The 25,831-nt window shown below is 46.5% G+C and overlaps 1 protein-coding gene and 1 long non-coding RNA gene across 5 annotated transcripts in view; one reads left to right on the top strand and one right to left on the bottom strand.

Moving 5' to 3' along the window:
* Positions 1 to 2,104: 2,104 nt before the first annotated feature.
* Positions 2,105 to 15,090, bottom strand: LOC127547430 (uncharacterized). 4 transcript variants are annotated; one of them, XR_007950179.1, is made up of 9 exons: positions 14,916 to 15,078; positions 12,136 to 12,357; positions 9,758 to 9,862; positions 8,931 to 9,607; positions 8,662 to 8,843; positions 7,670 to 7,807; positions 7,264 to 7,424; positions 4,327 to 4,434; positions 2,105 to 2,623 (listed from the first exon to the last, which is right to left on the bottom strand). It is a non-coding gene; the product is annotated as an uncharacterized LOC127547430 (long non-coding RNA). The 4 variants fall into 4 exon arrangements; XR_007950177.1 differs by having other exon boundaries at positions 7,264 to 7,807; positions 14,916 to 15,079; XR_007950180.1 differs by lacking the exon at positions 8,931 to 9,607 and having other exon boundaries at positions 7,264 to 7,807; positions 14,916 to 15,090.
* An 830-nt stretch (positions 15,091 to 15,920) lies between these two features.
* The window catches only part of KCMF1 (potassium channel modulatory factor 1), a 100,497-nt gene continuing 90,586 nt past the window's right edge, over positions 15,921 to 25,831 (top strand). The window contains exon 1 of the mRNA XM_051974347.1: positions 15,921 to 16,033. Within this exon, the coding sequence (XP_051830307.1) occupies positions 16,018 to 16,033 (16 nt within the window). The 5' untranslated portion in view covers positions 15,921 to 16,017. The remainder of the gene's footprint in view (positions 16,034 to 25,831) is intronic.

Below are 25,831 nucleotides of genomic sequence, written 5' to 3' on the forward strand. Positions count from 1 at the left end.
CTTGCTTGGCCTTTGGGGTCAGAGCTTCCTCTGGCTCGCTGTTCCTTCATGGGGCAGACAGGCCCGACAAGTGCTGGGCTTGAGTGGTCCGGCCGGCTCAGGTCACCAGCCCTGTCTGCTTCTACCAGCTCTCTTTCTTGGATGGTTCAGGTTTTCCTGGGAAGAGGCAGAACTAGGGCACGCGCCTTGGCGGAACCTCATCAGTGAAACCGGATTTAGCATGGGAGGGGGCACTGATGGGCGCCGGCCCAGAACCCCTTTTCTGGTCAGAGGAAGGCCCTGGGAGGGGGCTCCAGAGCGGAGACAGGATATGCAGGTTAGTGGCTGGGACATGACAATGGTGACCCACAGCCAAGCCACGAGGGACAGGGGCTGGTGTGGCTGCTGGTGACCCGGGCAGGCCCCTCTGCCAGCCTCAACTGTGCTGCCAGTTGGGCCGAAGACTGGGCCACGTGAGGGCTGGGGAAGCTGGGGGTCCCGCATGGACGCAGTTAGCCAAGGAGAGCTGGGGTGGGGAGTCGGTGGGGTACCTCAGGTGGCAGGCCCCATGGCAGTGCCGTAAATGTAGGGCAGCAGCAGGGCGGCTCTCTAACGCTCACCCCTGCCATCCGGTGGTCATCTCCAGCCTGTTTTGGGGTCAAGGCTAGGGCTCAAGAGGGTCTGCCCTGTGGCCACGCCCTTGGCAGAGGGGCTCTGCCCTATCCTAGTGCCTCTCCCTGGGCATGTCCCCACAGGCGCTCACCCAAGGCCACAGCAGCTCTCCCCAGTCTAAGCCAAGCTGTGGGAGGGAGGGGGCAGCCCTGCTACCATCCCACCCCCTCCAGCCTGTGCCACCTGAGAGATCAGGAGTCCAGGAAACTCTCTGTCCTTGCTCCTCCCAGCCTGCAAAGTGTCCCAGGGACTGGTTCTCAGGCCAGCCGGCTCTGGGAACATGGGTTCTTTTTTCTATTTTTCCTAAAAATTTTATATGCAGCAATTTACATCTGATTTCAAAAACACTAACCTGGTTGGAATCAATCTTTTAACAAGCCCACCGACCTTAGTTTTACTATCTGCTGAATTGCCAGCTTCTCATAATAAAGGAAGCTGTAGAACTCTTCTGTTTCTTAAAACATTTAAGACTATACAATCATGTGATCCCAATGTGAACAACAAGAGTACCGTCCAATAGCTCTGTATCCTTTGGGGTCTGCTTGATCAACAAAAAGGTTTTTGGAGGTTACTGGACAAGGAATCTCTCTGAATGGAAACAGAGACCATTAGGACTAAGCTCGAGTCCTGATTACCGGGAAGATCTGTGACCTCTTTGTGCCTTCTTCCCTAGGATGGTCTTTTAGATCCTTGCAGCCTGGGCAATGCAGACTTTGAATTACATGGCTGACACTTCCTCATTGAGGAGCCACGTGCCCGCCAGGTCCCTTCTATGAGCCTCTTCCCTTCTCTGCAGAATGGGAATAATCCTGCTGGCACTACCTCGCCCATGGGTCAGAGGCCTTGGCAGTGAGCCTTTTAAGACGACCCAGCCTGATTCTTTCATTTTAGAGGGTCTTCAATTCACTACATAACAGAGCAAGAGATAAAAGGGACCCGAGGCCTTCTTCTAGTCCAGTTTCCCCCATTTTACAGAGGAAGAAACAAAGGCCCAGGGAAGGTGAGTGACCACTCCAAAGTCACACAGATAACAGACTCAAGTCCTCAAACTGAGAATTCAGTATTTTCCCAATGAGTTGTTGTGAATAAAGTGCTTTGTAAAACCCAGAATCTTGTGTAAAGGTGACTAATTTTCAGTAAAGGTGGAATAGGCGGCTACGGAATGGACGATACACCAAAGGTCAAAATTGCAGTCAGCCCTCAGTGCACCTGGTGATTCCCACCAGCTGATGACCCATGTTCTGATTCACGCCTGCTCGGAGAGGATGGGGAGCTCCCCCCTCAGCCTCCATCTCATCACTTTCCATTCAGCTGCAGATCTTCCTCATGCCCCCCCCAAACTCCCTTCTTTTGTTAATGTGCCACCTCCCCCCACAAGGCTGTGAGCTCTCCGAGGACAGGGATTCTTCTGCCTTTTTGTGTGTCCCTAGCACTCAGCACAGGAGCAGACATATAGTGGTCATGTAAAAACATTTATTTTTTCTTATGTGTTTATGAACACTGCCCCCAAACACACGGCAGGTCCCTCATGTTGGTGGGCACTCCCGTGGCTGCAGATTTCCTGAGGGCACAGACCAGTACCAGGACTGTAACTGGCACACAGGAAGCTCTTAATAAACGCATGCTGTAATATCAAAAAAAGGAAACGAGGGGAAAGAACCTTCCTTGCTTTGGTGAAGAGGTACGGGGCTGCGCTGTGCAATCTTCAGACCATCTTAAGTTAGCCGTCGAGGTGATTTTTGCTAAGCTGTCCGTCCTGTGGTAGTTCCATGCTTGTTACAGGAGGGCTTGCCAGGTAAGGCAGAAGCAGAATCAGAACTGAATGGGACAAAAGGCATCAAGGGGAGTTTGGTAATCAAGGCTGGTGATTGGGTCACGTGGTACTCCATCCCACAAGGGTAGGGCTGGTGGCAGGGCTTCCATGCAGATTTCCTCTTGAGAACTTAGTCAGACCCCTATTTTATATAAGACCCTGAAAAAATTTAAAAGGAGGGCTGATGAAGACAAGGAGGCAATTTAAAACTATCAATCAACAGGCTTTTATTAAGCACTTACTTTCAGCAAGGCACTAGGTAAAAGCAAGATAATCCCTACCTTCATGAATCTCACCTTCCTTTTATTCTCTTATAATTACATAAGGATTAGCTGAAGGGAAAATTTAACATGAAGAAGAGACTTAGGAAGTGGAAGAGGAAACTTGGAGGGATGAGTGTCACTGAATATGGAGAAAAGGCTTAGATTTAATTTTGCCTAACTCCTGGAAGGTGGAAATAGAACCGATGATGGGAGTTCCGGGAAGGCAGATTTCCTCTCATTCCTCATCAGATGGAAGGAAGAATTGCCAGAAATTCGGAACGGGCCACCCTGGCTGAAAACGAAGTCTTCTTTAAGGAAGCATTCAGAGCAATATCAAGGACAATTTGCAGAAGTAGTGAGGGCAATCCCTCTGAGGTTCACGAGGACCCATGACTGAGCTGGCCTTGAGCCCTTCCATCTTTCTCATATTACACATATTACACTCATGGCAGTTTAAGATCAGAGCAGAATGCAACATGGAGAAGAACATCTGCGTCTGGAGGGTATTTGAAGGAAACCCAGAAGGGACTTCTCTTCCCATCTCCATCCCCAGAAGAGGCCATTCCTTTTCCTGCTCCCAAATGGCAGAGGAAAGTTACCTACAAACTCTAGGAGCTAAAGGAGAGTGGAAGAAAATCTCTTCCCATTGCCCCACAAACTCCTCAGTCACAGGGTTTGATGCACATCTCTCTGAGGCTCCACGCCCATCAGAAACATTTCCAACATAGACGGGCGGCGTTTTGGATTGCCTTCACAGCCCACATTTCAGCATTTTGTTAATAGGACCTGGCACAACACTCTGACCATGGAGCACTTGCCTACTAAATGACATCTTTTTTATAGACTATGCACGAGGAGGTTCTTATTAAACTGGGGGGACTCCAATAACCAAATCCACAAGACCTATCTGAGTTGCCTTTTTCCATGTGGTAGACCTGGCAGCCAAGACCCGGGCAGCCTGAGTCACGTGCTCAGCCGAAGGCCTCCAGTTAGCCTACCCCGGGTCAGTTCTCAGTAGCGGGGGCCCCCTGACCACCTGAGCCCGTGACAACACATTCCCCGTGTTGGGATCTGGGCACAGGAAGGCAAGGATAAGGCACACACTCAGCTATGGCCCCAAGGGCGCCGGGTTCTGCACCTGCTTCCTAGCATAAAGAAGCCTAGCTGAAAGCACCTGCTATCATTTTCTTCAACAGGCCAAGACAGGTACATAATGAGACCAAGAGCCTCCGATGAATACCCAGAGCTGGATGAGAGCTCCAGACCAACTCCTTCTAGTGGGGACACTCATCAATGGGACGGTCCTAGCTGAGCCATTGGAGAGTGCTTTCAGGTCATCGTGCCCTAGTGCTCTTGACTCCTGGAGGCGATTCAAGCTGCTGACTGGGCTGGCTGATGAGCATGGCCCCGAATGAACTGCTCCCTGGACTAATTAGATCCTGTCATTGGAGTCCTGCACCCTCTGCCGTTGTGGGACATTTATTCAAACCGTGCTCCCCGATTCTGCAGCCAGGCTGCTCCTGTCCTTACATTCGGCCTGGGGAGCCAGTTACACGGGGTGGCAGCTTAAACCGTTTTAGATTACTGGCCACAATGTACCGCAAATTCGGCTTCAGTGGGCAGTTGTAACTGGTGGCGCGCATGTCAACGTCACACGGAGACTAGCCGGCAAGATCGGGCCCTCCACCTGCTCATGGCTGATTTCCGCTAAAAAAATGCCATCCACATGTTAGATACTGGGAAGCTCTCCTTTCCAGGGTTTCATTCATCATCTCTATATAATCAACCCTAGTCAGAGCAATAAGTGCTTATTGAACCAATTTTAACTGAAATACAAATTCAATTAAAAAATACTGTTAAGCGCTATTACGTGCTAGGGATTGCAGCTATAATGACAAAACAGAAACATTTCTTGACTTCAGGAAACTTACATTCTACTAGATGGAAGTAACAAGTACACAAAAAATAAATGTGTACAAAGTAATGTCCAGGGGGAAGAGAACTTGAATGGGGAAGGAGGGAGTGGAGATCAGGGCAGGTTCCATTGAAGGGCAACTTGGGATCCTGAGTCCAGAATCTCCTGAGCTCAGGAGACAAACTGTACATCGATGCAAACTGCAAGTACAAACTGTAGGGCTCTGCCTCTCTCCACCCAGCTTTTTAACCCATCAGCCTAAAGCAGGTCTTTGCCAGTGCCCAGACTCTCTGGACATGACCGTGTTCCCTAGCTGCACTCCAAACCTGGCACTGCCCCTCCTCCTCCACCCTTCCTAATAACCGCTCTGCCTTAGGAAGCCTCTGCAGCCCCCTAGGGATCTCTACTCTTCTGTGCATCCACGGTCTGTAGGGTCTCCACCAGGAGCTCCTGGGAAGCAGGCACTGCTCCTGCCTTTGTGTCCTCGACGCTACACTGAGCAGCATCCCAAGTACTTTATAAATGCTTGTTGACTGGAAGCTGACCAATGGATTGGACATCAGTCTGTGATGCCGAGGTGGCAAACGTGTAAGGATGGGCACGGCATCAACACTAATGTTGATTGGAAAGAGCAGCATTTGGGGACAGAGGGGAATGATGAGGTGTTTCCCACGTGTCAAATTTAAGGTTCTTTAAAGTAATGCAATGGACTTTGTGCAGCAGGCAGTTAATAAGGAATTCAAGTTCATGAGAGAATGGAGCCAGGCCCTGAGTTGAGGGTCCCCTGCACAGGGGTGACAGCTGAACCAAGGGGAGCTGGTAAAATTGCCATCACACAGACTGCAGCAGCCAACCCAGGAATGCCAGGTTCCCACCCTAATTTTTTTTTTCCACTTTGACCTTTCTAATTTAAATACTAGGACACAATGGGCTTATACAATATAGTAATCATTTATTAAGCAACTCCGCAGTGCGAGGCATTTGGCCAGGTATAGGGGACAGCATCACACGTTGAGATGTCATGGCCTTGGGCAAGGAGGAACTTCAAGCGAATGAGAGCAGAATAGCCGCACCACAGCCTCACACAAGTGCAGCAGAATTACAAAATCAAGTATTCCATGAAGTACAAAGAGGAAGACTGTTAGTAAATCAGGAAGGTTTCCTAGGAGCCAAGATCTAGACTTGGGAACTGGGTAGCAATTTATGAGGAAGGGCAAGGCTTCTAGACACAGGGAAAAGCCTGAACAATGGCAAGGAAACAACAGAATGTTTAAGGGCATAGAAATGTCTCGTCTTTCTAAAGAAGTGAATATATGGCAGGCAGTGCTCCAAGACAAAGCTGAAGAGGCAACAGTACAAGGGTCTGGCAGAAATCACCCCACTCATATTGGCCTTGTTATGGTCATTGAGAACATCTTGATTTTTCATTAGGAGTGAGCAAGGCCTAGAAATTTCCCTAAGTGTGACAGGAAATCTGTTCAGATTGGCTGAAGCACTAGGTCATACCTGCCAAAGCCTGTAGAAAAACTACTTTCTAGAATCTTAGAGTAAAAGCCTTCCAGCTAAGCTCCTGAAAAGGAACTGCTGGAGGCTGCGGGAGGGAAGAAGACTGCCTCCTCCCCTCTCTGAACACCCTAGCCAGAGGAAGATCCTTCAGTCTCAGAAAGTCTGCCGAATTTAGTTCTCACCTTGTCCCTGGTATCCTGGCCTTGACCTCAGAATAGCAGCACCTAGTGGCAGTGTCTTGAGAACCAATTGGACTCCACTAGGAATAAAGCCCCACAAGAATCTGAGCAGAAAACCTTCATTTCCCCTAGGAGGGGGGTCACAAGCCCCACCAAGAGTAAGAAAAGGACCACCTGCTAACAGTCAGAGGTGGTCACCCAGTCTGGGCCCACTTTCTCTACACTGTATGGACTAGTGGGAGTGCTTGTTACTGACTTACAGGGGAATGTTTGTAGCAATTGGACATACCTTATCAACAAAATAAATAAAAGTTCATTAGATCTGATAATCGTGGGGGTGGGTCTCGTAAGCTACAGCATCTTCCGAAGTGTCCCATAAACTAGAGTGTGAGGGGTCAGAGAAGTTGCCCCCTGGGTGTGCAGCTGGAGCGTGGGAGTGGGGACAGATGCCCCAAAGCCTACAAAGGCCATGGGAGGATGTCGTCGGGTGGTGAACACCAGGGAGCCACGATGACTGCTGGCAAGATCCACCCCTAGGAAGTATATCTGGGTGTTGGTCTGGATTGCAGGGAGGACCTGGGGGCAGCAGTCAGACCTGCAAAGAACCTACTGCAAAAGACAGATGGCAACATGGAACAGTGGGCGGTGTCACATGGTAGTAGAGAACACTGCAATTTTTCGGCGATATTAAGGAAAAGGACAAATGTTATACTGACTTTCCCCAAAGGGAAGAAAATGGAATCTGCCCCGCTATAGGCTAGTGAGCTTGACTATGTTCCTGGGAACATTCTATAACAGCTGGAGCTGGTCAAGAAAATGTTGAGCATAAAAAGCCACCAGAGCTTCCTCAAGAACAGGTTATGCCAGATTAAACTCGCTCTCCTTTTTGATGGAGTAATAAATAGTTAGATCAGGTCAATTCTGTGAACAGTTTACCTGAATAAATCCATAGACTTGAGTTCTCAGGACCATTAATGTTTGTGAACTTAGGTCAGCCTCTGGCACTCCCCTCGAGTGTTCACTGGCCTGGGGCCACTCATGGCCCTTCACTTCATCTCCAGCTGAGCGCTGGCCAGATCCAGGAGGGGCTGGAAAGCCTGGCAAGAGACGGCAGGTGCTTGATGGTAATTCCAGATCTGCTTCCACCACTGCAGGACGTGGTGATGTTTTCTATCTGTCCATCATTGCTCCCCATAACTCATCTCATACATAATGCTTTCAGGCTCACCCAAGTCTCCTCGCACTGGCAGCGTGGCCCGTCGCAGAGTCCTCCTCTCAGGGCACAGGTGCTGCCCCTATGACTCGGGTAAGCCCCCCACCACTTGGGCCCCAGTGCCCTCACCCAGCACTGGCTGCATGGCTCCACTTAAAGCCACCCGAGTGAGTCCAGGCCAGGATCTTCAGTGGAGGGACCTGCACGTGGCTGTCCCTGTGGGGTTTCACGGCTTTGTGAATGACTCGATCAAGGTCTCATTGTACCCTATCAAAAATGGAGATATCCTTTACACATGTGGTCAAGATTCAAAACCACCAGGGGAATAACTCTTATTAAATCTAATAGAGTTACATGTTAAGTCTCATGCTCGCATTCAAAAAGTAACCCTCACATGTATCAAACAGATGAATGATCTGATATTTTAAGTAGACTTAAAGCTCAATATGAGCGAACAGGGATATGGCAGCCAAAAAAAGGCCATGTGATCCTAGGCCTTCCCACTGACTTCCCACTGGAGTCTACCCCACTTGGAGATTTGGAACACCGAGTTCGGTTCTGAGCCCTGGACAGGTGCTGATAAAACTAGAGGACATCCACAAGAAGGAACAGATGTGAAGGGTGGAACGAGGAATAATCGGTGATGGTTACAAAGAACCAAAAGTGATCAATACTAAGCCCTGGATGACCTGTCTCTGCAGGTAACAGGTGCCCTCTCACCAGGATTCTTCAAAGAGGATGCCAGGATCTCACTGATCAAGTATAGGAAAGCAAGGATTCTTGTTCCGGTCTGCATCGGACTGGATTTTGACTTTTTGTGATTCTAACAAGATGGAATTGAAGGGACACGTAAAACCCTGAAGATGTTTGGAGAACTGTGGGAAAGAGCCAGTCATGAGGGCAGGATTGAGGATGCATGGGAGTAACTCACCAGAGTGAGTTACTGACGGAGGCAGGAGGGAGTGGGATCCGGGGCACGTGTGAGACCTGACCTTTGTGGAGGGAAAGAACAGCTCTCTTGTGCCAGAGAAGAGGAGAGATCTGCAGGAGCTGAGGACGGATTAGAAAGTCTCCATCACCTCACTGGAATGCAAAGTTAGGTTAGGTCATCTGGGACATACCTGCTAGTGAATGAAGAGAAGGAAGAGTTTGGAACAGGCCCCTGTGAGGAATGAAGTAAAATGCCAGGACAGAGAAGTGCTTGTACAGCAATGGTGAGATGCCTCTTGTGTCAATTTGCAACAGGTAAGTTTTTAGGACTTCTTTCACTGATGCTGTCACTGAAAATTTGAGGGACTGTCATCTGAAAAGGAGGTTAGACTTAGGACCTTAAATGGAGTGGGAGCTTAATAAATATTTACTGAATAGAGTTAGAATCACAACTACATACTAGATCACAGAATAACAGATTTGCAGCCAGAAGGATCTGGGGCCACCTAATTCAACCTTCTCACTTTATACATGAGGATGCTGATGTGTCCTGTAGGGAGTAGCAGAGCTGGGATTTGAACAGAGATCTTCTACCTCCAACTCCCAACACTCTCTTCTGTACCAACCTGTCAATCAAGGTATGTCAACTGGGGGGGCCAGGAGATAAAGGGAGGGTAGACAGGGCAAGGGCAATTACAAAAATATAGGTGTAAGAACCAACAAGCTTTGGTTGTTGGACAGCAAGCTAAAAATTCCCATGCAAATCAACTTAGTATCCCCTTTAATGAACAAAAAAGCTTTTATTAAGCACCATGGATCAGGTTCCATGGGGATACAAATACAAAGAGGGAGCCAGTTCCAGTCATCTAATATTCTCGAATGGGTGGAGATGGTACATTCAGGGGAGTGGCCAGGGGAGTCACTAACAGTCAAACCATAAATCAGCCACAACTGGCCTGCTTTTTCCAGAAGGTGTCACACTGATTTGAGCATTCGGGTCTGAGCCAGAGGTGAGGTAGAACCTGACTTTCTTGGGGAAAGTAGGGAAGAGCCAGGAAGCAAATCTTTACTTCTCCTGGGAAGCTTTGCTTCTTATGTTTGAACCAGCCAGGCATGGTTTTCTTATGGTTTATTTCTCTGAAAAGAGGAAGAAGAAAAGATATATACTAAGGGGACATAAACTAGCCAGGGGGTGCCAGGGATAGAGGGCCAGGCCTGGAGGCAGGAAGACTTCAAATCTGGCTTTAGAAGCCCTGGATGTGGTGTCATCTTAGGTAAGTCACTTACCCCCCATCTGCCTCAGTTTCCTCCTCTGTAAAATGAGCTGGAGAAGGAAACAGCTGACCTCTCCAATATCTCTGCCAAGAAACCCCAAATGGGGTCATCAGGAGTCTGAAACGATCCAGCAACAATGGAAAGAAAGGTGAATTATTTCATATCATCGCAAGTACAAGGCCAAACAGATAGGGAGGAAAGGGGAGGAAGAATGGGAAACATCCAAGTCTCATTTTCAAGTGAACTAGGCAAGAAGGTCAAAACAAAGACTTACACAGGGAGGTGCAGAATAATGCATTTCACTCTACCAGGAAACCGGAAGGAAAGAAAAGAGAAGGCAATAGGAGGAAGGGTAGATTCAGGAAAAGATTCGTTTATAAGGGAAAAAAAAAGTCTAACAACAGAGGGCAAAGTCCAGAAGAGTTTACAAGGAAAGAAGGGACAAGAGCCCATGACTGGGCTCTGTGCAAAGAGGGATTGTCTCCAAGAAAACACAGGGGCCGGGTACACTAAATGAAAGCTACCTTCTCTGTAAAGACACAACGGGAAAGAACAAAACCTCACAGAGAAGGGGATGGAGAGAAATACACAATTAATCCCAATAGACTATGGATAGGCTACACTCACCCACAAAGCGGTGCCAAATGAACTCAAGATCATGGGTACAGATTGAGTACCCAGAACAGGTAATTCTTACTAAGTCTTGAAGAATCTAGAACACAATATGGGGAATAGTTCAGAAGGTCAGAGTACTGGCTGCTCAATTTTAATCTACAGCAAAGTGGGCTTCTCTGCTCAGTACCATCCCACCAGGCAGCAAGGGCAACCTCCTTGTCAGAGGGGTTTAGAAAGTACTTCCCAATGTCTGGGTCCCTAGCCCTTTGAACCTCAGTGAGGTCGGCTTCTACGATACAGATAGGGACTGTTACATTCCCACTGATGGTCTTTACTATATACCTTTGGCTACAAAGAGAACAAGGAGGGGATCAGCAATGTTGAGCTATAAACACTACACTCCTGTCTTTCTGGATAATAAGGTTTCTCCTTTCTAGGTGTAAAGGAAATGGCCGAATTACAAGTGACTTTGATTACAGAATCATGACAAACTAGACTGATGAGAACCAAAAGTGCCTTCTACTTGTTTCACAGAGAAGCTGTGACTTTTCCAAGTTCACATCGTGTAATATCATCCTCAGCCTTCACAGCTGCCTCCTGAGTCCAATTCTAAGCTGTCAGCTAAGCTGAGCTCCACGTGTTGGCATTTTGTTTAATGGATAAACACTCATTTTGATGAGCAGCCTGCAGTGGCTCACAGGATCTCCAAGCAGGAAGCAGTTTTTAGACCACTGAATTGCTATAAATGCAGCCTGGGACTGTTGAGCAGCTCAAGACATAATTAGTATCCTGTAGGTGCTCAATCAGTCCTATGGATGGACCTCAGTTAAGGGACTAAGGAGGCCCAGCCCCTGGCAGCCATGATTGACACTTCTTGGTGATGTCCTCTTCACAGGTTACCAAGTGCCCACGTGAACCTTCTGCTTTACTGCCCACTCACACATTATAGAGGGACAACTGGGTGAAAGGAAGGGTCTCGGGCTGCCGTTTCAGTCACATCTAAATCTCAGGGACCTCACTGGGGGTTTTCTTGGCAACGATGCTGAAGCGGCTAGCCATTTCCTTCTGAAGGTTTTCCAGCTAAGGAAACGGAGGCAAACAGGGTCAAGTAGCTTGCCCAGGGTCCCACAGCTAGTAAACATCTGAGGCTAGATTTGAACTGGGGAAGAACAGGCTGCCTGCCTCCAACCTGGCTCTCTGCCCTCTGTAAACCACTGCATACCCAACAGACCAAAGGTGCTGTCTTCCAGTATTGTCGGGCACAAGGGACACAATGACAAAGACACAGCTGTGTATGACCTCCAGGGAAGTCCCACACTAACAGGGAGAGAGACAATCCCAGCAGGCACTTAATGACATCCCTAGAAGAGAAGCTCCAAGGACAAGGGCCTGCTGGCCAAAGGAAAGGGAAGGCTTCTTGTACAGAGTCTCTGAACTGGATCTGGAAGGTACGCGCATGCACATGTATGTGAGAGAGACAGAGGGAGAGAGACAGAGGGAGAGCACGTGGGCGCAGCATCCCAGGATGCAGGGTGGCCAGTACAAAGGCACAAATGCTTAGTGCTGTGTACAAGCACTGTGGAAGCTGAGATAAGAGAGAAATCAATGTAGGCTGAGCTTGGGTCAGTGACAGTTTTGTGGAAGAATATGAGCTTGATCTGAACCCTGAAGAAAGCTAGAACTTAGACATGATGAAGGAGGGCACTGAAAGAAAGGGATGGTGGAGGAGGGCCCTGAAATCACATCATTACTCAAGACGCGTCCTAGTGTCTGACCTGTCTTTAACCTTCCTCAGCTGGAGCTCACAGGGCCCCAGTCCATCTTCTGTCCGCTTTGGTCATTTCTCTCTTCTGAGTGTTCATGTCTCCTCCTCAGTCCTCAGTGTGAGGTTAAGTCAGCACATCAACCTTTCACATGCATGGGGCAGTCCCAATTTATAGGTGATGCTCCAAAACTTCATTTGAAATTCAATTGTTTGTAACTTGGAATATATTTTCCTATAAAAAAACAATGTTACAGCCCATCAAACTTATTTCACCCATAACCTACCTGAAGTTTGGTAACAATATCTTTCTTACTTTTCCTAATCATTATTTAAAATGAATTCCAGATTTCAACAAAGGATGACAGGAGTAATTATCCTTTAGTGGGGAGAAAGGTTAAAGGTGGAAAAGAGATGGTCCTGGCAGATGGAAGGCCGAGCTTCTCTTTGCTACATTTGGCCTGGACTCAAGTTGATCTGAGGCTAAAGTGGAAATACCACATTTCTGCACAGGTGCAGAAATGAACCTTATCTCTCCCCACATTCCTCCCAGTTCTACTGCTATCCTTACTAGCAAATATAGGCCCTGAATGGATATATACATATGAGGGACCCATGGAGTAAACCAGGAAGGGGAGGTGGTTACTCTGGTAGTTTTACCATATGGTTTGATTTACCTAAACTATCTGAAATGCAAAATAACTCCTTTAAATAACCAGTGAGAAAAACAGTACAGTTGGTATTGAATCATTGTTGGACTGAATGATGCTGAAAAGAGCAAACTCAACCTGTTGAAGGATAATCATTCTCTTTTCTCCAATGCTATTTATATGGGCAGTACTATATTCCTCCCCTGAAGTCCTATTTCACTGCTGTACTATGATATAAAATTTGTTCTCAGAGGCTATTCCAGAGGAACCAAAGTTCTGGCTGATTTTACCAACAAGGAAGACTTAAGAGTATAGGTTAAAGGACAGACTCCATTTACTCATTACCCAAGTGCTAAAGTTCTTCAGCAGAGTGGCCAGAGCTACTCTTAAATATCACCTCCCTGGGGCGAGAATCAGAGATCTTTTGAAAGATTAGTGTAACTACTATTAAGTATTTAAAGGAGATCACTTATTTCTTGAAAATGTTTTGATTTTTTTTTTAATGGAAGTATTTTCCTATAATTTCTCCCATATTAGAAAGTATTTTGGAAGTTCAGACTCCAAAATGTTTAAGAAGTTCCTCTATGAATCAGCAACACCCATCCAGGTTTGGACGGATCATACCAGCATTTTCTGGCTCTGTGGTTTGCATTCAATAGACAGCTGAACTTAATAGGAACACCGGTTTACAGATACAGAACTGATGGGGCCTCAGAGACCATCTAGTCCACCTACCCCTTTTCAGATTTAAAAAAAAAAAAAAAAAAAAAGAGCCTAGGAAAGTTAAGGGACATCCCCAAGATCACCAAGTTGGTGGGATTTGATTGCAGTTCCAGGACTAGTGCATCCCTATACTAATAAATAAGGCACTTCTAGAAGGCAGGGAGCTGTGAATCATATTCTTGTCCACAAGCATTTATTTATCACCTACTATGAAGCCACTGTGCTTTGTGCTCTTCAGATATCTCAGTGGCTTAGAATAGTGTACTCAGGGGGAAATCAAAAAATTGAGCTTGAATCCCACCTCAAATGGGTAACCAAATCTATCAAGTATGGATAGGGTGTTTCACTTGACCTCTCCAAGCCTCAGTTTCTTTCTTAATTCATTATTATTAATTCATATAATTATCATTAATTCAGATTAACAATACCCTTAATTCCTAGAATTGATGCAGATCACATGAAACCACATGTGCTATATAATTGGAGATTGTTATCTCCTAACTCCACTGGGGAGATTCAAGGCCTGTCTGACCTATACTGACCAACTGGGCCTCCACATGGTACTTCATGTCCCAGTGATCTAGTTATATATAAATTGCAAACAGGTGCCTATGGGGTAAGCTTCAACCAAAATAATTTATATAAACAGCCCGAATGCAGAGGCATCGGACAACCTTGAGTCTCCTTCCCATAAAATTAGATATTAATGAGATTTCTAAAATGTGTAAAATAATGCCACCACTTTCACTAACTTATTGCTGTGGAAAATGCAGTTACTTTTTCTTTTTAAGACCTATTATTTATGTTAACCTGGAATGGTTTCTTGTTGCTATTTTTCAATGAATTAATAAACATTCCAAAAACTTTTCCGTTTTTAACTTGAAACTTTAAATGAAAATGTTAGGTTGAAAACGGCTCCGTTTTCACTCCTAACGCCATAAAGATGAGGAGGCCTCCGGCGCCTGTAATCTACCGGTCTGATTTATCACTCCTCCGGAGCGGGAGGTCGCAGCTCTCCTTCCAAGGGTTGCACATGGCCGCAGGTCGGGGCTCCCGGGCTAAGGCCTTAGGCCAGGTCGGGGCCGCTTTCCTGTCACCAGGCCCCGCCGCGCACATGGCTAGTAGGAGGGGCGACGCAGGGCGGACCTCGGCGGGAGCCCGGCTCCTAGGGCACCAAGGCCCCGCGGAGCTTCGCTCCGACCCGGGAAGCAGGCCCGGCTCCCGGCTCTGTGGCCTCCCCAGAACTCCAAGGTCCCGGCCGGGCCTGGGATTCTTCCCGCCCGGCGTCCTCCAACCCCAAGCAGGGCCTCCCCTCCCCCGGCCTCGGTGTCACCCCCAGTCCCGGAACCGGGTTCACCCTCACCTCCCGCCTCAGTCCCAACCTCGGTCTCCCCCTCCCCCCTGGCTTCCCCGGCCTCACCCCCGGCCTCGGTCTCGGCCCCGCCGCAGCCTCGCTCTGGCGGCGCCGACGGCGGCTCAGAGGGTCCGTCAGAGGGGGCGCCGCGGGCCCGGGCATTTCCTCTTCCTCCCGGGCGCCCCGGGGCAGCGGCGGCCCAGGCGGCGGCGGGCGGCGGGCGGCCCAGGCGGAGGAGGCAGCGCCCCGCCCTCGGCCGTGCGGGCGAGCGCGGGCCCGAGAGCCGAGCGCCCGGAGCCGCGGCCGCCGCCGCCTCCTCGTCGGCCGCCGTCGTCGGCGCTGTCGTCGCCGCCGTCGCCGCCGCCGCCGCCTCCTCCTCCTCCGGCAGCAGCTGCGGGGCCCGAGGCGGGAGCGGGAGGCGGGGCGGCGGCGGCGGCGGAAGGGGGAGGGGGAGGGGAGGGGTAGGGAGGGGAGGAGGGAGGGGGAGGAGCGGGAGCTGGAGCCGGAGCCGCCACCGCCACTGCCGCCGAGCGCCGCCGGGCCCGCCGCCCAGCGCACAGGGACCGTGTCACGGTGACGGGCGCCGGCTGAGCGAGCGAGCGGCGCGGAGCTGCGGCGTCGGCCCCGCCTCCTGGAGGAGCCGCGCAGCCGAGCGCGGCCCGGCCCGGCCCGGCCCCGATCCCTCCTCCTCCTCCTCCTCCTCCTCCTCCTCCTCTCCTCCTCCTCCTCCTCCTCCTCCTCCTCCTCCCTCTTTCCTTCCTCCTCCTCCTCCTCCTCTCCTCCTCCTCCTCCTCTTCCTCCTCCTCCTCTCCTCTTCTCCTCCTCCTCCTCCTCCTCCTCTCTCCTCCTCCTCCTCCTCCTCCTCCTCCTCCTCCTCCTCCTCCTCCTCTCCTCCTCGCCGCCGCGGCGGAGCCAGCGCTGCCCCCGCCGCCGCCGCCGCCGAGCCCACCCCGCCCCCGCGGCCGGCCCGGAGCCCGGAGCCCGGAGCCGCCGGAGCCGGAGCCGGAGCCCGGAGCCGGAGGCAGGGCGCCCGCCTGCCCGCCGCCGCCGCCGCCGGCCGCTCTGTGGCCGGGCCGCTCGGTCGGTGCGGGCAGCGCCGGGGCCCCCGCGGGGACTCTGCGTGCAGCCGGAGCCCGGGAGGGGCCGCGCCGCCACCGTCTGAACTAGGATGTCCCGACATGAAGGTGAGAGGCCGGGCCGCGCCCGCTCGCCGGCCGCCGGCACAGGAAAGGGGAGGCCGCCGGGCCCGACCCGGCCCGAGGCTTTGCACTGTCATGGGGCGGCTGGGGGAGGCCTCGGCGGGGCCCGTTAGCGGCGGGGTCTGGGCTCGGCGGCCGATACCGGACGGACGCGGCGGCCTGGGCCTGGCGGGCGCGGCCTAGCGCCGTGCGGAGCCCGCGGGACCCGGCGGGAAGGGACGGGACGGACCGGAGGCCGGGCGGCCGCCGCCGTCTCCTCCTTCACCAGGGCCCAGGCCCTGACACCGCGCTGGTCGCTGGGGAGACGCCGCCTGGCTCGCCACGGCTCCGCGAGGGCCCGGGAAACCCTGGCGCGGCCCTTTTGGCTTAGGCCGCGCCGCGTCCCGGGGCTCGGGTAACTAGCTCCCCCGGGGGACTCGGGCCCTGCCCGGCCCTGTGCCGCTCGAGCTGCTGGGGTGAAGCCGGCCGGCTCCGGACTCGGCCCAGCCGGATTCGGGGCCATATGGTCGGGACGAGCAGGCGGGGGCCACCGGGCCGTCTTTGTTAAGCCGCGTAGGGGCCCCGGCGGCCCCAGTGTCCTAGGGGGCCGGAGTCGGGGCCCGCGCTGGCCTCTGCTCTGTGCTGGACTCCGGGCCGAGTCTAGCCCGCTGCTGGAGCCGCGCCGGGGCCCTAGGGGTTCACCGCCTAGGGAGAGAGCAGTCTCAGGTTTTCTACCCCTTTTAAACTCGGATCGATTCCTGCCCGGTTAGTTTGGATTTTATTCCTAGTAAGTTTCAAAAAATAACAAGGCTCCGTGCCAGTTGTTGGGGGCCCGGAGCACTTTGGACTCGAGGATCATGCTCTGCCAAAGTTTAGATTTTAAAGGGAGACCAGAGGAACCGAGCACCCCGGGCTCCAGGTTCAGGGACTCCTTAGGAAATACCCTGTGGGCCGTGTATTGTGCTGGACTGGAAAGTGGCACAGGGCCCAGCTCGGCCAGACCGGAGATTGCTCAGCTCTTCCCGGGCTAGCCCCTTCCCTGTAACTTGTCCTGGAGTCGGGGCTGCCCAACTGAGGGGGATAGGTGCCCGTAGTCCCCCAGCTAATGCATCATTCTGCCTCGCAAAGGGCTGGAAACAGCAGCGACAGCCCTAAAATATTTAGGAAGCTAGTGACATTGTAACATAGTAACATTTAGAAGTTACACTTATTTCTTCCACTTCTCAAAATTTTGCCTCCCAGGCCTGAATCATTTAAGGATGGGCTATAATAAAGTATTAGATTTTGTAATCAGATTTTAGTTGTCATGTTAAGTTTTATTTCAGGCTGCAAGTTTTAGGTTTGTGGTACCTATGTCAAAGGGATAGAGACAGTATGACATCCCCCTCACACAGCAGGCCTGTAAGTTAAAATCACATAATCATAGCCTTGGAAGGGACCTTGAGAGGTCAAATAGTCCATTCCCCTTGCTTCAAGCAAGACTATTTTTAAAGATATTTCAAAAAAAGATTGATTTCAGATCTCCCAATAACCTTTTCTTAGTGCTAAAGAGTCTCTTGTTAAACATTTTCCCTTATGTCTAAGTACTTTGAGATTTGGGGCTTAACCATTTTCCAACATTTGATAATTTCCCAAAGAACTAGTTCTGAAAGTCTAGAATAACTTTTGATTCACTTTAATAAACTGGTACCTTAAAAAAAAAAAAACAACTAATTATTCTGGCAGCTTAAGTTTCAAAATTATTCCCTATCAATTATATGTCCCTTGTTACGTTATAATAATAATAAAAAAAATACCTTTCTGCTTCTTGGGACCCTATTCCGTTCCCAAAGTTTGAGTATTAATCACGAAGCTCCAATCTAAACATGACTCATTTAAAATCATCTTTTAGTTTGTGGATTTATTTTTTGTGAACATTCAGCTTGTGTTAGGATTCTCATAAGAATTTTAGTCCATTGGTAAATCTGAGTATGATGCTAGTACTCTAATGAAGATGCTTAAAGTTGCTTTCTTTCATCTTTAAACCAAATCCTTTTTCTTTCATTGTTTCTCATTGCTATAATTTTTCAACCTATTAATCATCTCTATTGCTATTATCTGAATACTTTCAATTCTCCCCCCTCTCCCCCCTTCCTGTGAGGTAGTGAAGTTCAGAACTGGGTATAAAGATCTAAACACTGTGATTGTAATGAGTTTGTTAAGCTTTATTTCCACTTATGGCTCTCTGCTTCCTTTTTGGCTTGTGTGACTGTATGCATTTACTGACATCATACTGCCCATTTGTCTTAATGCCCATTCTGTAAACATTTTGCTGAATGTGAGACTTTACAGTGAAACCATTTACCTTTGGTAAACAAGGAAGCTTGGAGTATTAAGACCGACCTCTACCTGGCAAGTCTATACACATACCATGCCTCTTAAAGTAGAATGTTCTCTCTGGTGAAACAGCAAAGGAGAGAGTTCATGGCAGCAGGAGTGATCTTTGAACAGCTAATGAGACTAGAACTCTATGGGAATGTCAAGGTGAGCTTGGTGGAGCAGGTGACACTCCTGTGTAGGCCACTGTGGTATCATTGACTAGGGAGCAGAGAAAGTGGAAGCTCTTTTCTATGAGCAGAATGAGATGCTGCTGAAGGTCGAACCATTTCCTTTGAAAGAGAAGAGACAGAATCTTGAGACCGATTCTCTAGGGCAGTAGTTGCTAATTCAGTTCACACATGCTTTGTGTGAGTTGAGACAGGCAAACAGGCTGTTCTATCACACCAGTATTTCCCAGCCCTTTCCTTTTCTTTCATCTAGGAGACTCCTGAGGAGCATTTTATCTTCCCATTGTCCTAGTCTGTAAAATGGGAATGTTGAACTAGAGGAGCTCTGGAGTTCCTTCTAGCTCCAAATCTGGGATCCTGAGAAAGCCCCGACATGAGCAGAGCTGTCATTACTAAGACCTGGGGTTGCCCAGATGAGCAAACTTTGGCAAAAGAGCATGAAACATCTTCTTGTAAGCTGTTGTCCCTATTTACAATTTAGGTACCCCCAGTGGCGTGGCAGAAAATGTTTTCTTTGAAGCTGACCTAAGACTTTGCTTGTAATACTGTATACTTATATCAACCCTATCTCTGTCAGTTTAGAGTTGGAAAGGCTGTACAGGTCATGTTATCCCCCTTCTTGATGGGGACACTGGAGGGTCAGAAAGATGAAATAATGGGAGCTAGTCCTCTTTTACTGCCCCATCTTGTCTCCCAGGAAAGGCCCTTAATTTTTTTTCTTTTTTTGTATTTGCCATTATTAAACACTTTGTTGAATACATCTAAAACAGATGAAAGACATTTTTTACATTTCACATGAATCTCATTTCATTATAGTTTGGTAAATGAAAGAATTTTTTAAAATATTTTCATGCATTTTTTTAAACTACTGCATTCATTCCTAAATATATCACTCACTCTCCTCAATGACTTCTCAGCCTGACATTATATAGTGAAGGCCATCCATCCCCTTACTTTCTGATATGCCTTTACTGCTTCTATTTGATTATCTGGGAGTTCTAGGACCATAGACTCATGGTTGGGATGCCTGTCCAATGAGGTGATGAAGCATCTCCTTCGTGGCTCTGGGCTAGAGAATCATAGGCTCGCGTTTTAATCTGAAGCTGGAAGGGGAGCTTCAGAGTTGATGATCCAATGGATGTGCCAGAGAGATTTATCTACTCCCTATTGTTCTCTTCCTGTGAAAGAAGTTTTTTAAAAAATTATATTTAAATATTTTGTACCAGGCAAATTGAAATTATCTTGTATCGTACTTGCATTACTCAGTATCATCTAGGGTGAAGATAGATCTGTCTTGATGGTGTCGTAGCTGGATGTTGAGTGGTAACAGACAATCTGAAAGTATCTGATCCAAAGCACTTTTAGGATGTAAAAATAAACATCATGATGCCATTGATTCCCAGTGATGTTGAAATTGTGATGTTCTCTTTCCTTATGTGTTTCATTTCATAGATTAGAGCGGGCAAGGAGTTTTTGAGGCTGCCCAGATTGCAGTGTTCATTAGTTATAGAAAGGTTGAATGACTTGAATAGAGTCACAGTCTGAAAGGGTATGAGGCAGGATTTGAATTCAGTCCTTCTTGCTTCCAGTGCAACACTGTAGCCACTTCCCCTTTTTGTTCTTTCATATATATATATATACCCCACCCCTACACATACACTCATAAAAATTAGAGTTAGAGACTAGATGTATTTCATTGTTACTAGAACTCCCTCTTGAGAAAATGTCCTCTATCAACTTGATTCTTTATAGTCTTAAGAGTTTAAGTTACTTGGCCCAGGATCATAGAGTGTGTGTGTATATGTGTGTGTGTGTGTGTGGTGTGTGTGTGTGTGTGTGTGTGTGTGTGAGAGAGAGAGAGAGAGAGAGAGAGAGAGAGAGAGAGAGAGAGAGAGAGAGAGACACAGACACAGAAACAGACACAGGACTTGGTCTCAACTCTTGTCCACTGTCATACTATCTCAAATATATGTTAAATTAAATTTTGTTTTTTGAGAATTTAGTGTAAAACTAAGTTCTCTTAGCAATCATCTCTTCTGATGATTCCTGGCTGTCTCCTTTTATGATTGTCAATTGGCACATCCATTTTTTCATCTATACTTAACAGGTTTTTAATGTATGCTTTACATTTCAAAAACATTTAACTTTCTATCAAAGCATTGTATCCCTCTTCACCTTAAAAAAAAAAAAAGCTGTGATAAACTCTTAAGCTGTTACTGTAATGTCTTCGAACTTAGGATGCTGATATTAATTATGGCTCAGATTTAAGTTGACAATTGAATTGTCTTCAGTATGATTGAAGGGGGTAAACATCATAGGTTCTGATTTCATGCTGCTTCAAGCTTGTTCTGAGTGTAGAAGTGTCCTGTTGAAGCAATTGCCCTGTGTGCCTAAGTGTATCTGACGGGAGATTTGAATACTGACTTCCCAAACCTTACTTAGCAATTGAGCTCAGGGACAGGAAGCTCCAGTTTTCAGACAAGTCAGGGCTCAGCTTTGAAGGGAAAAGCATTTGTTCTATGGCTTTGGAGAGAAAGTCAAGACATGCTGAGTTTATTTGGGTGTAGTTGCCAGTTTTACAACAGAGTAGTAGCTCAGCACTTAACTTTTGCTTTGGAAGTTTTGTATCAGCACTATCACTATTTTTAAGCTAGGCAAATGATTCCTTAGTCTCTTAGTTTTCCCATTTAAGTATCCAGTATTATCAGATTGGTAGTACAGATTCACCAGATTTGAGGAACTAAATTCTCACAACTGTTTTGAATGGATGTTTAAGTAGTCTGGACTTTGAATCTCTTCTGATTCATGTAGCAATAAATGTCCTGTTTATACTGGAAATATCAGTGTTACAGAAAAGGCAGTCACTTGAATTTCAGTTCTTATAGACACCAGTTCTCATACTGTTTACAAAAATCAGGTTTTGGTATGCTAGACTCTTAAGTAAAATTCCTCTGTTCTTTCAGAAGTGAATAGTGTATTTAGCTAGAGGGCTTGATTTCATTTTCTAAATCTGAAGCAGTATATTTCCTTTAGTCTTCAGATTGACTTATGATATGAAATGGGAAAACAAAAGTAAGTAGTGTTCAGGAAGGACTACAATCATAAATATTTGTCACAATTATTTTTATAATTTCAGGGACACTGAGAGATAATGTAGTGATTATCAGGTTTAGCAGCTGGCCATGACCTGTAATTCCTTTGTAGAATGAGGGATTACTAGAAACAGTTTCTAGAAGGAATATATGCAGATGAAGGAAGTGGGATGCCCAGGATATTTGGAAGAAGATGTTCAGAGATGGGAGGGGGGGGAGTAAAGAAGAAGGCCCAGTGACTCTCTGCTAGGTGATCTCATTGTAGACAGGTCCGTAGAGATAGGAGATCATAGATTTGATGGAGTGTTGGGGGGATGGATTTCTTATGAACAGCCATCCTGTTTAGGGGAAATGTGGTTCAGGTTTTTTTTTTTTTGGGGGGGGGGGGTTACTTAAGATGAAAGAACTCACACTCTTGTAAGGACTCTTTTCTATGTCCCAGACTTCTGGCAGACTAGTGAAACCTCTGGGCCCCTTTGGAAGATGTTTTTAAATACATAAAATAAAATGCATAGAATTATAAGGAAAACTAATTATATTCAAAGGCAATTATCTATTAAACCCCCAAATTCAGAAGGGGTTGAGGCATTCCTGAAAGGATGCTTGGGATTGAGGGCACAGGCTAGGCCCCTTTGTCTGTTGGCTCTGTTGTATGTGAAATGAAGGTGTTTGAATGGGGTAGCTGAGGTCCCTCCTAAGATATAAGGAGTCTGACACAATGTTTCCATGTTTTAATATGCCTTTGAATACCGAGGGCCTAGTAATTTTCTGCATGGATGTTAGGTACGTGGGCATATTTGTTTGGGGGGGAGTGGTTATTGAGGCAGTGGTCCTGAACTATGATGTAATTCGTTTGGGAACTCCTGATGTAAGTACTCTTGACTGGCCAGTGATCACATAGCTAGTATATAAGGCAATATTGATATTCAGGTTTTTCTTCAGTGCTACCCTTCTACTATTCTGCTCTAGTCAATTACTGACAGTTTTGATTTCTTTTTAACAATTAATTACATACTATTTGGGCTTAGGGAGATATGAAGAGGTGGTAGCTTCGGAACAAAAATTTGAGGTCAGATCTGAACTCATCACTTCTGCTCTGTGAGTTTCAGTTTTCACATCTGTATTGTACTAGATATCTCTAAAATCCCTTTCAGATTTCAGTCTAGGAACCTCTCTGATCTTGGATCTGATGGGTCTCTGTCCTTGTGGTGCTTAAAATTACATTTGGAGGATATGCCACGTATGCATGGTATGTGCTTTTGGTATTGCCTCAGTGAGCAATAAGGAAGCCAAAGTTGTGGGTAGTCTTTTATTTGAGATCAGCCGATTTCACTGCTCTGTGGCTACAGACTAGAACCCTAACCCCAGCCAGCCATTCTGTTAAATACATGCCTTTTGTCTTAAGATAGATTGGGAGAGAAGAGTGGACTAGAACAGATTTATCACTTTTACTGGAAAAACAACATTTCCTTGATGATTGGTCAGTAGTATCATATTCTAACAGAAGCTCAAGTGACGTCATTCATCAAATTATCAATTGAGTATCTACATAATGCTAGAAAGAATACAAACATGTATAATATACACTCATTGCTTTTAAGGCACAGTCTTCTGGTGGGGCAGGAAGCAACTGAAGAGAGGCCCAGCCCAAAGCTTATAGATCTTTATGGGAGACTCTTTGCTGGGGCTCCAAAGCATAGCAGTGTGACAAATATAGTTTGGAAGGGGGAGAAAGAGCATTCCAGGCCTCAGGAACATCATGAAATGGTAATGGAGAGTACCCAAACCAGTTTATATCCAGAATAAAAGGCCCGAAGGAAAGTTGAAAAAGAAGGCAGGAAAGGTAGATTAGGACATGAGCATGGGGAAAGTTTGAATGGAACACTAAAGAATCTGGCCTATATGAAAGTGATAAAGGTATAGGCGAGAGAGGGGGGAAATGAAAATGGAGAAGAGGCAAGGAATGCTTAGGAGAGCTTCCTTGAGTGTGAGAGAGAAGAGTCCCAGCTTTTCACAATTTGTCTGAATTGTGGACTTTTTTCTGCTTGAAGTAAGTGAATTATTGTATAACATGATACAGTAAGAGAACTTTAATTAGAAAATATTCAAATGCTGAGCTAATGAAAAACCTCTTAGGGCAGTCTTTAACAGGTGTTTTCTACTAAAATTTCTTGTTTGGGTCTATTTTTATCCTACTATAATTCTAAATGAAGGATCAGCAACCTTTCATAAGTGATGTATTCAAATCATTTCTTCCCAGCTTTAGTTTTGTGTGCTAGTAATAACTTTTTAGAAATCCTTTTTGAATTAAAAACTCCAAATCTATCTAAAAGGACAGATGAATTAGTGTTTTTTTTAAGATATACTAAAGTTTAATGTTTGCCAAAGATAACAGTGAAATCTTGCCTTTTGTGACCAAGATGGGTTAGCAGGTCTGAGAAGTGAAGGAAGAGAGCTTTTAGAAAAACTGAGGGATCTGGAGAAGAGGAAAAGCAAAAACTTTTATGTGAGCTGAATATGAGGAAGTACTGGAGAAAAAAGAAAACAAGCCTCTTCTTTTAGAACTGAGCAGAATGTGATCTTCTCGCGCTTTCCTTTGACAGGTAGTACTTTCCTATCTGCAGCACTTTGACTACCAAGAGATCCTAGGTCTCTGAGCTGGAAAGGACCACAGAGACTATCTGTTTCAGCCTTCACATTTTGCAGAGGAAGAGACAGGGAATGATTTGGTCAGGGTCACCAGATTGATTGAGCCAAATAACTAGTGGTTTTGAACTCGGGTCATGTGACTCCTGAGCTGGTGCTTACTCACAACCATTCTATATTTCCCTCACCTGGTAAATTGGACCAGCATTCATTCATTCTTTTGACAGATATTCAAGTGGCACTGAAAATCATTTCTGGTGTCTGTCAAATATTTTCATCTCATACTCAATGTTTTTGAAACCACGTATATATTTACTGCTTCAGAAAGTTTGTTTGTAATCTCTTAACTTTTCAAGCCATTTTCTTATTTTGTTTTTTAATAAAGCTTTTTATTTTTAAAACACATGCATAGATAGTTTTCAACATTCATCCTGCAAAACCTTGTATTCCAAAAATTTGTTTTCTCCCTCCCTTCCCCCACACCCCTTGTCTTAGACTGCAGATAATTCAATATATGTTAAGCATGTGCAATTCTTCTATAAGTACTTCCACAATTATGCTACACAAGAAAAAATCAGTTTTTATTTTAATTTTAAGAGTTAGTTAGGAAACTTGTAGTTTTGATAGGAAAATATTTAAATCAAGGGTTTTTAAGCTTTTGGGGAGGATCATAAACCAGATCCTTTTGTCAGTTTGTCTGTAAACTCCTGAGAATTCTTTTAAATGCTTAAATAAAATATATAGGCTTACAAAGGAAACATTATATTGAAATATGCTTATCAAACATGTGTGTGTTTTGAAAGCAAGTTTTTTTTTTTTAATTTTTATTTAATAATTACTTTATATTGACAGAATCCATGCCAGGGTAATTTTTTTTTTTTTACAACATTATCCTTTGCACTCATTTCTGTTCCAATTTTTTTCCCCTCCCTCCCTCCATCCCCTCCCCTAGATGGCAAGCAGTCTAAAAGCAAGGTTTTTAACCTTTGACTGAAACTAGTTACCCTAACATTTAGACATATGTATACACACTCATATACATATATGCTTTATGTACAGTATAAAAAGTGGTTATTATCTTTAGTGTTTCCTACTTATTTTTAGAATTCTGCTTAATTATAAATTTCTTTAAATAATATCTTATATGTTTCTGTCATCTGAAATCTCAAAGTATTTATGTATACAGGATTATGGATTATTTTGGATATGAGTTAGATCTTGGAGATGATTTCCTCCTTTAAGAGAACTTGAGAGGGGACAGCTTCTCTTAATAACAAAGCCAAAGTGGAACCTAGGCATTGACTCTTTTCCTGCTATCTATGGTACATCTTTGGTCTTATATATGTGGCATTTATTTTATTGATGCTTAGGAAGAAAAACTATTTTAGTGTTCATTTTGTTGTTTAGTTGTTTTTTTCCATCTTGTTTTGGACTCTTCTTGATCCATTTGGGGTTTTTTTGGCAGAGATGCTGGAGTGATCTGCTGTTTCCTTCTCCAGCTCATTTTACAGAGGAGGAAA

The sequence above is a fragment of the Antechinus flavipes genome, chromosome 2, assembly GCF_016432865.1.
Source record: "Antechinus flavipes isolate AdamAnt ecotype Samford, QLD, Australia chromosome 2, AdamAnt_v2, whole genome shotgun sequence".
Taxonomy (NCBI): domain Eukaryota; kingdom Metazoa; phylum Chordata; class Mammalia; order Dasyuromorphia; family Dasyuridae; genus Antechinus; species Antechinus flavipes.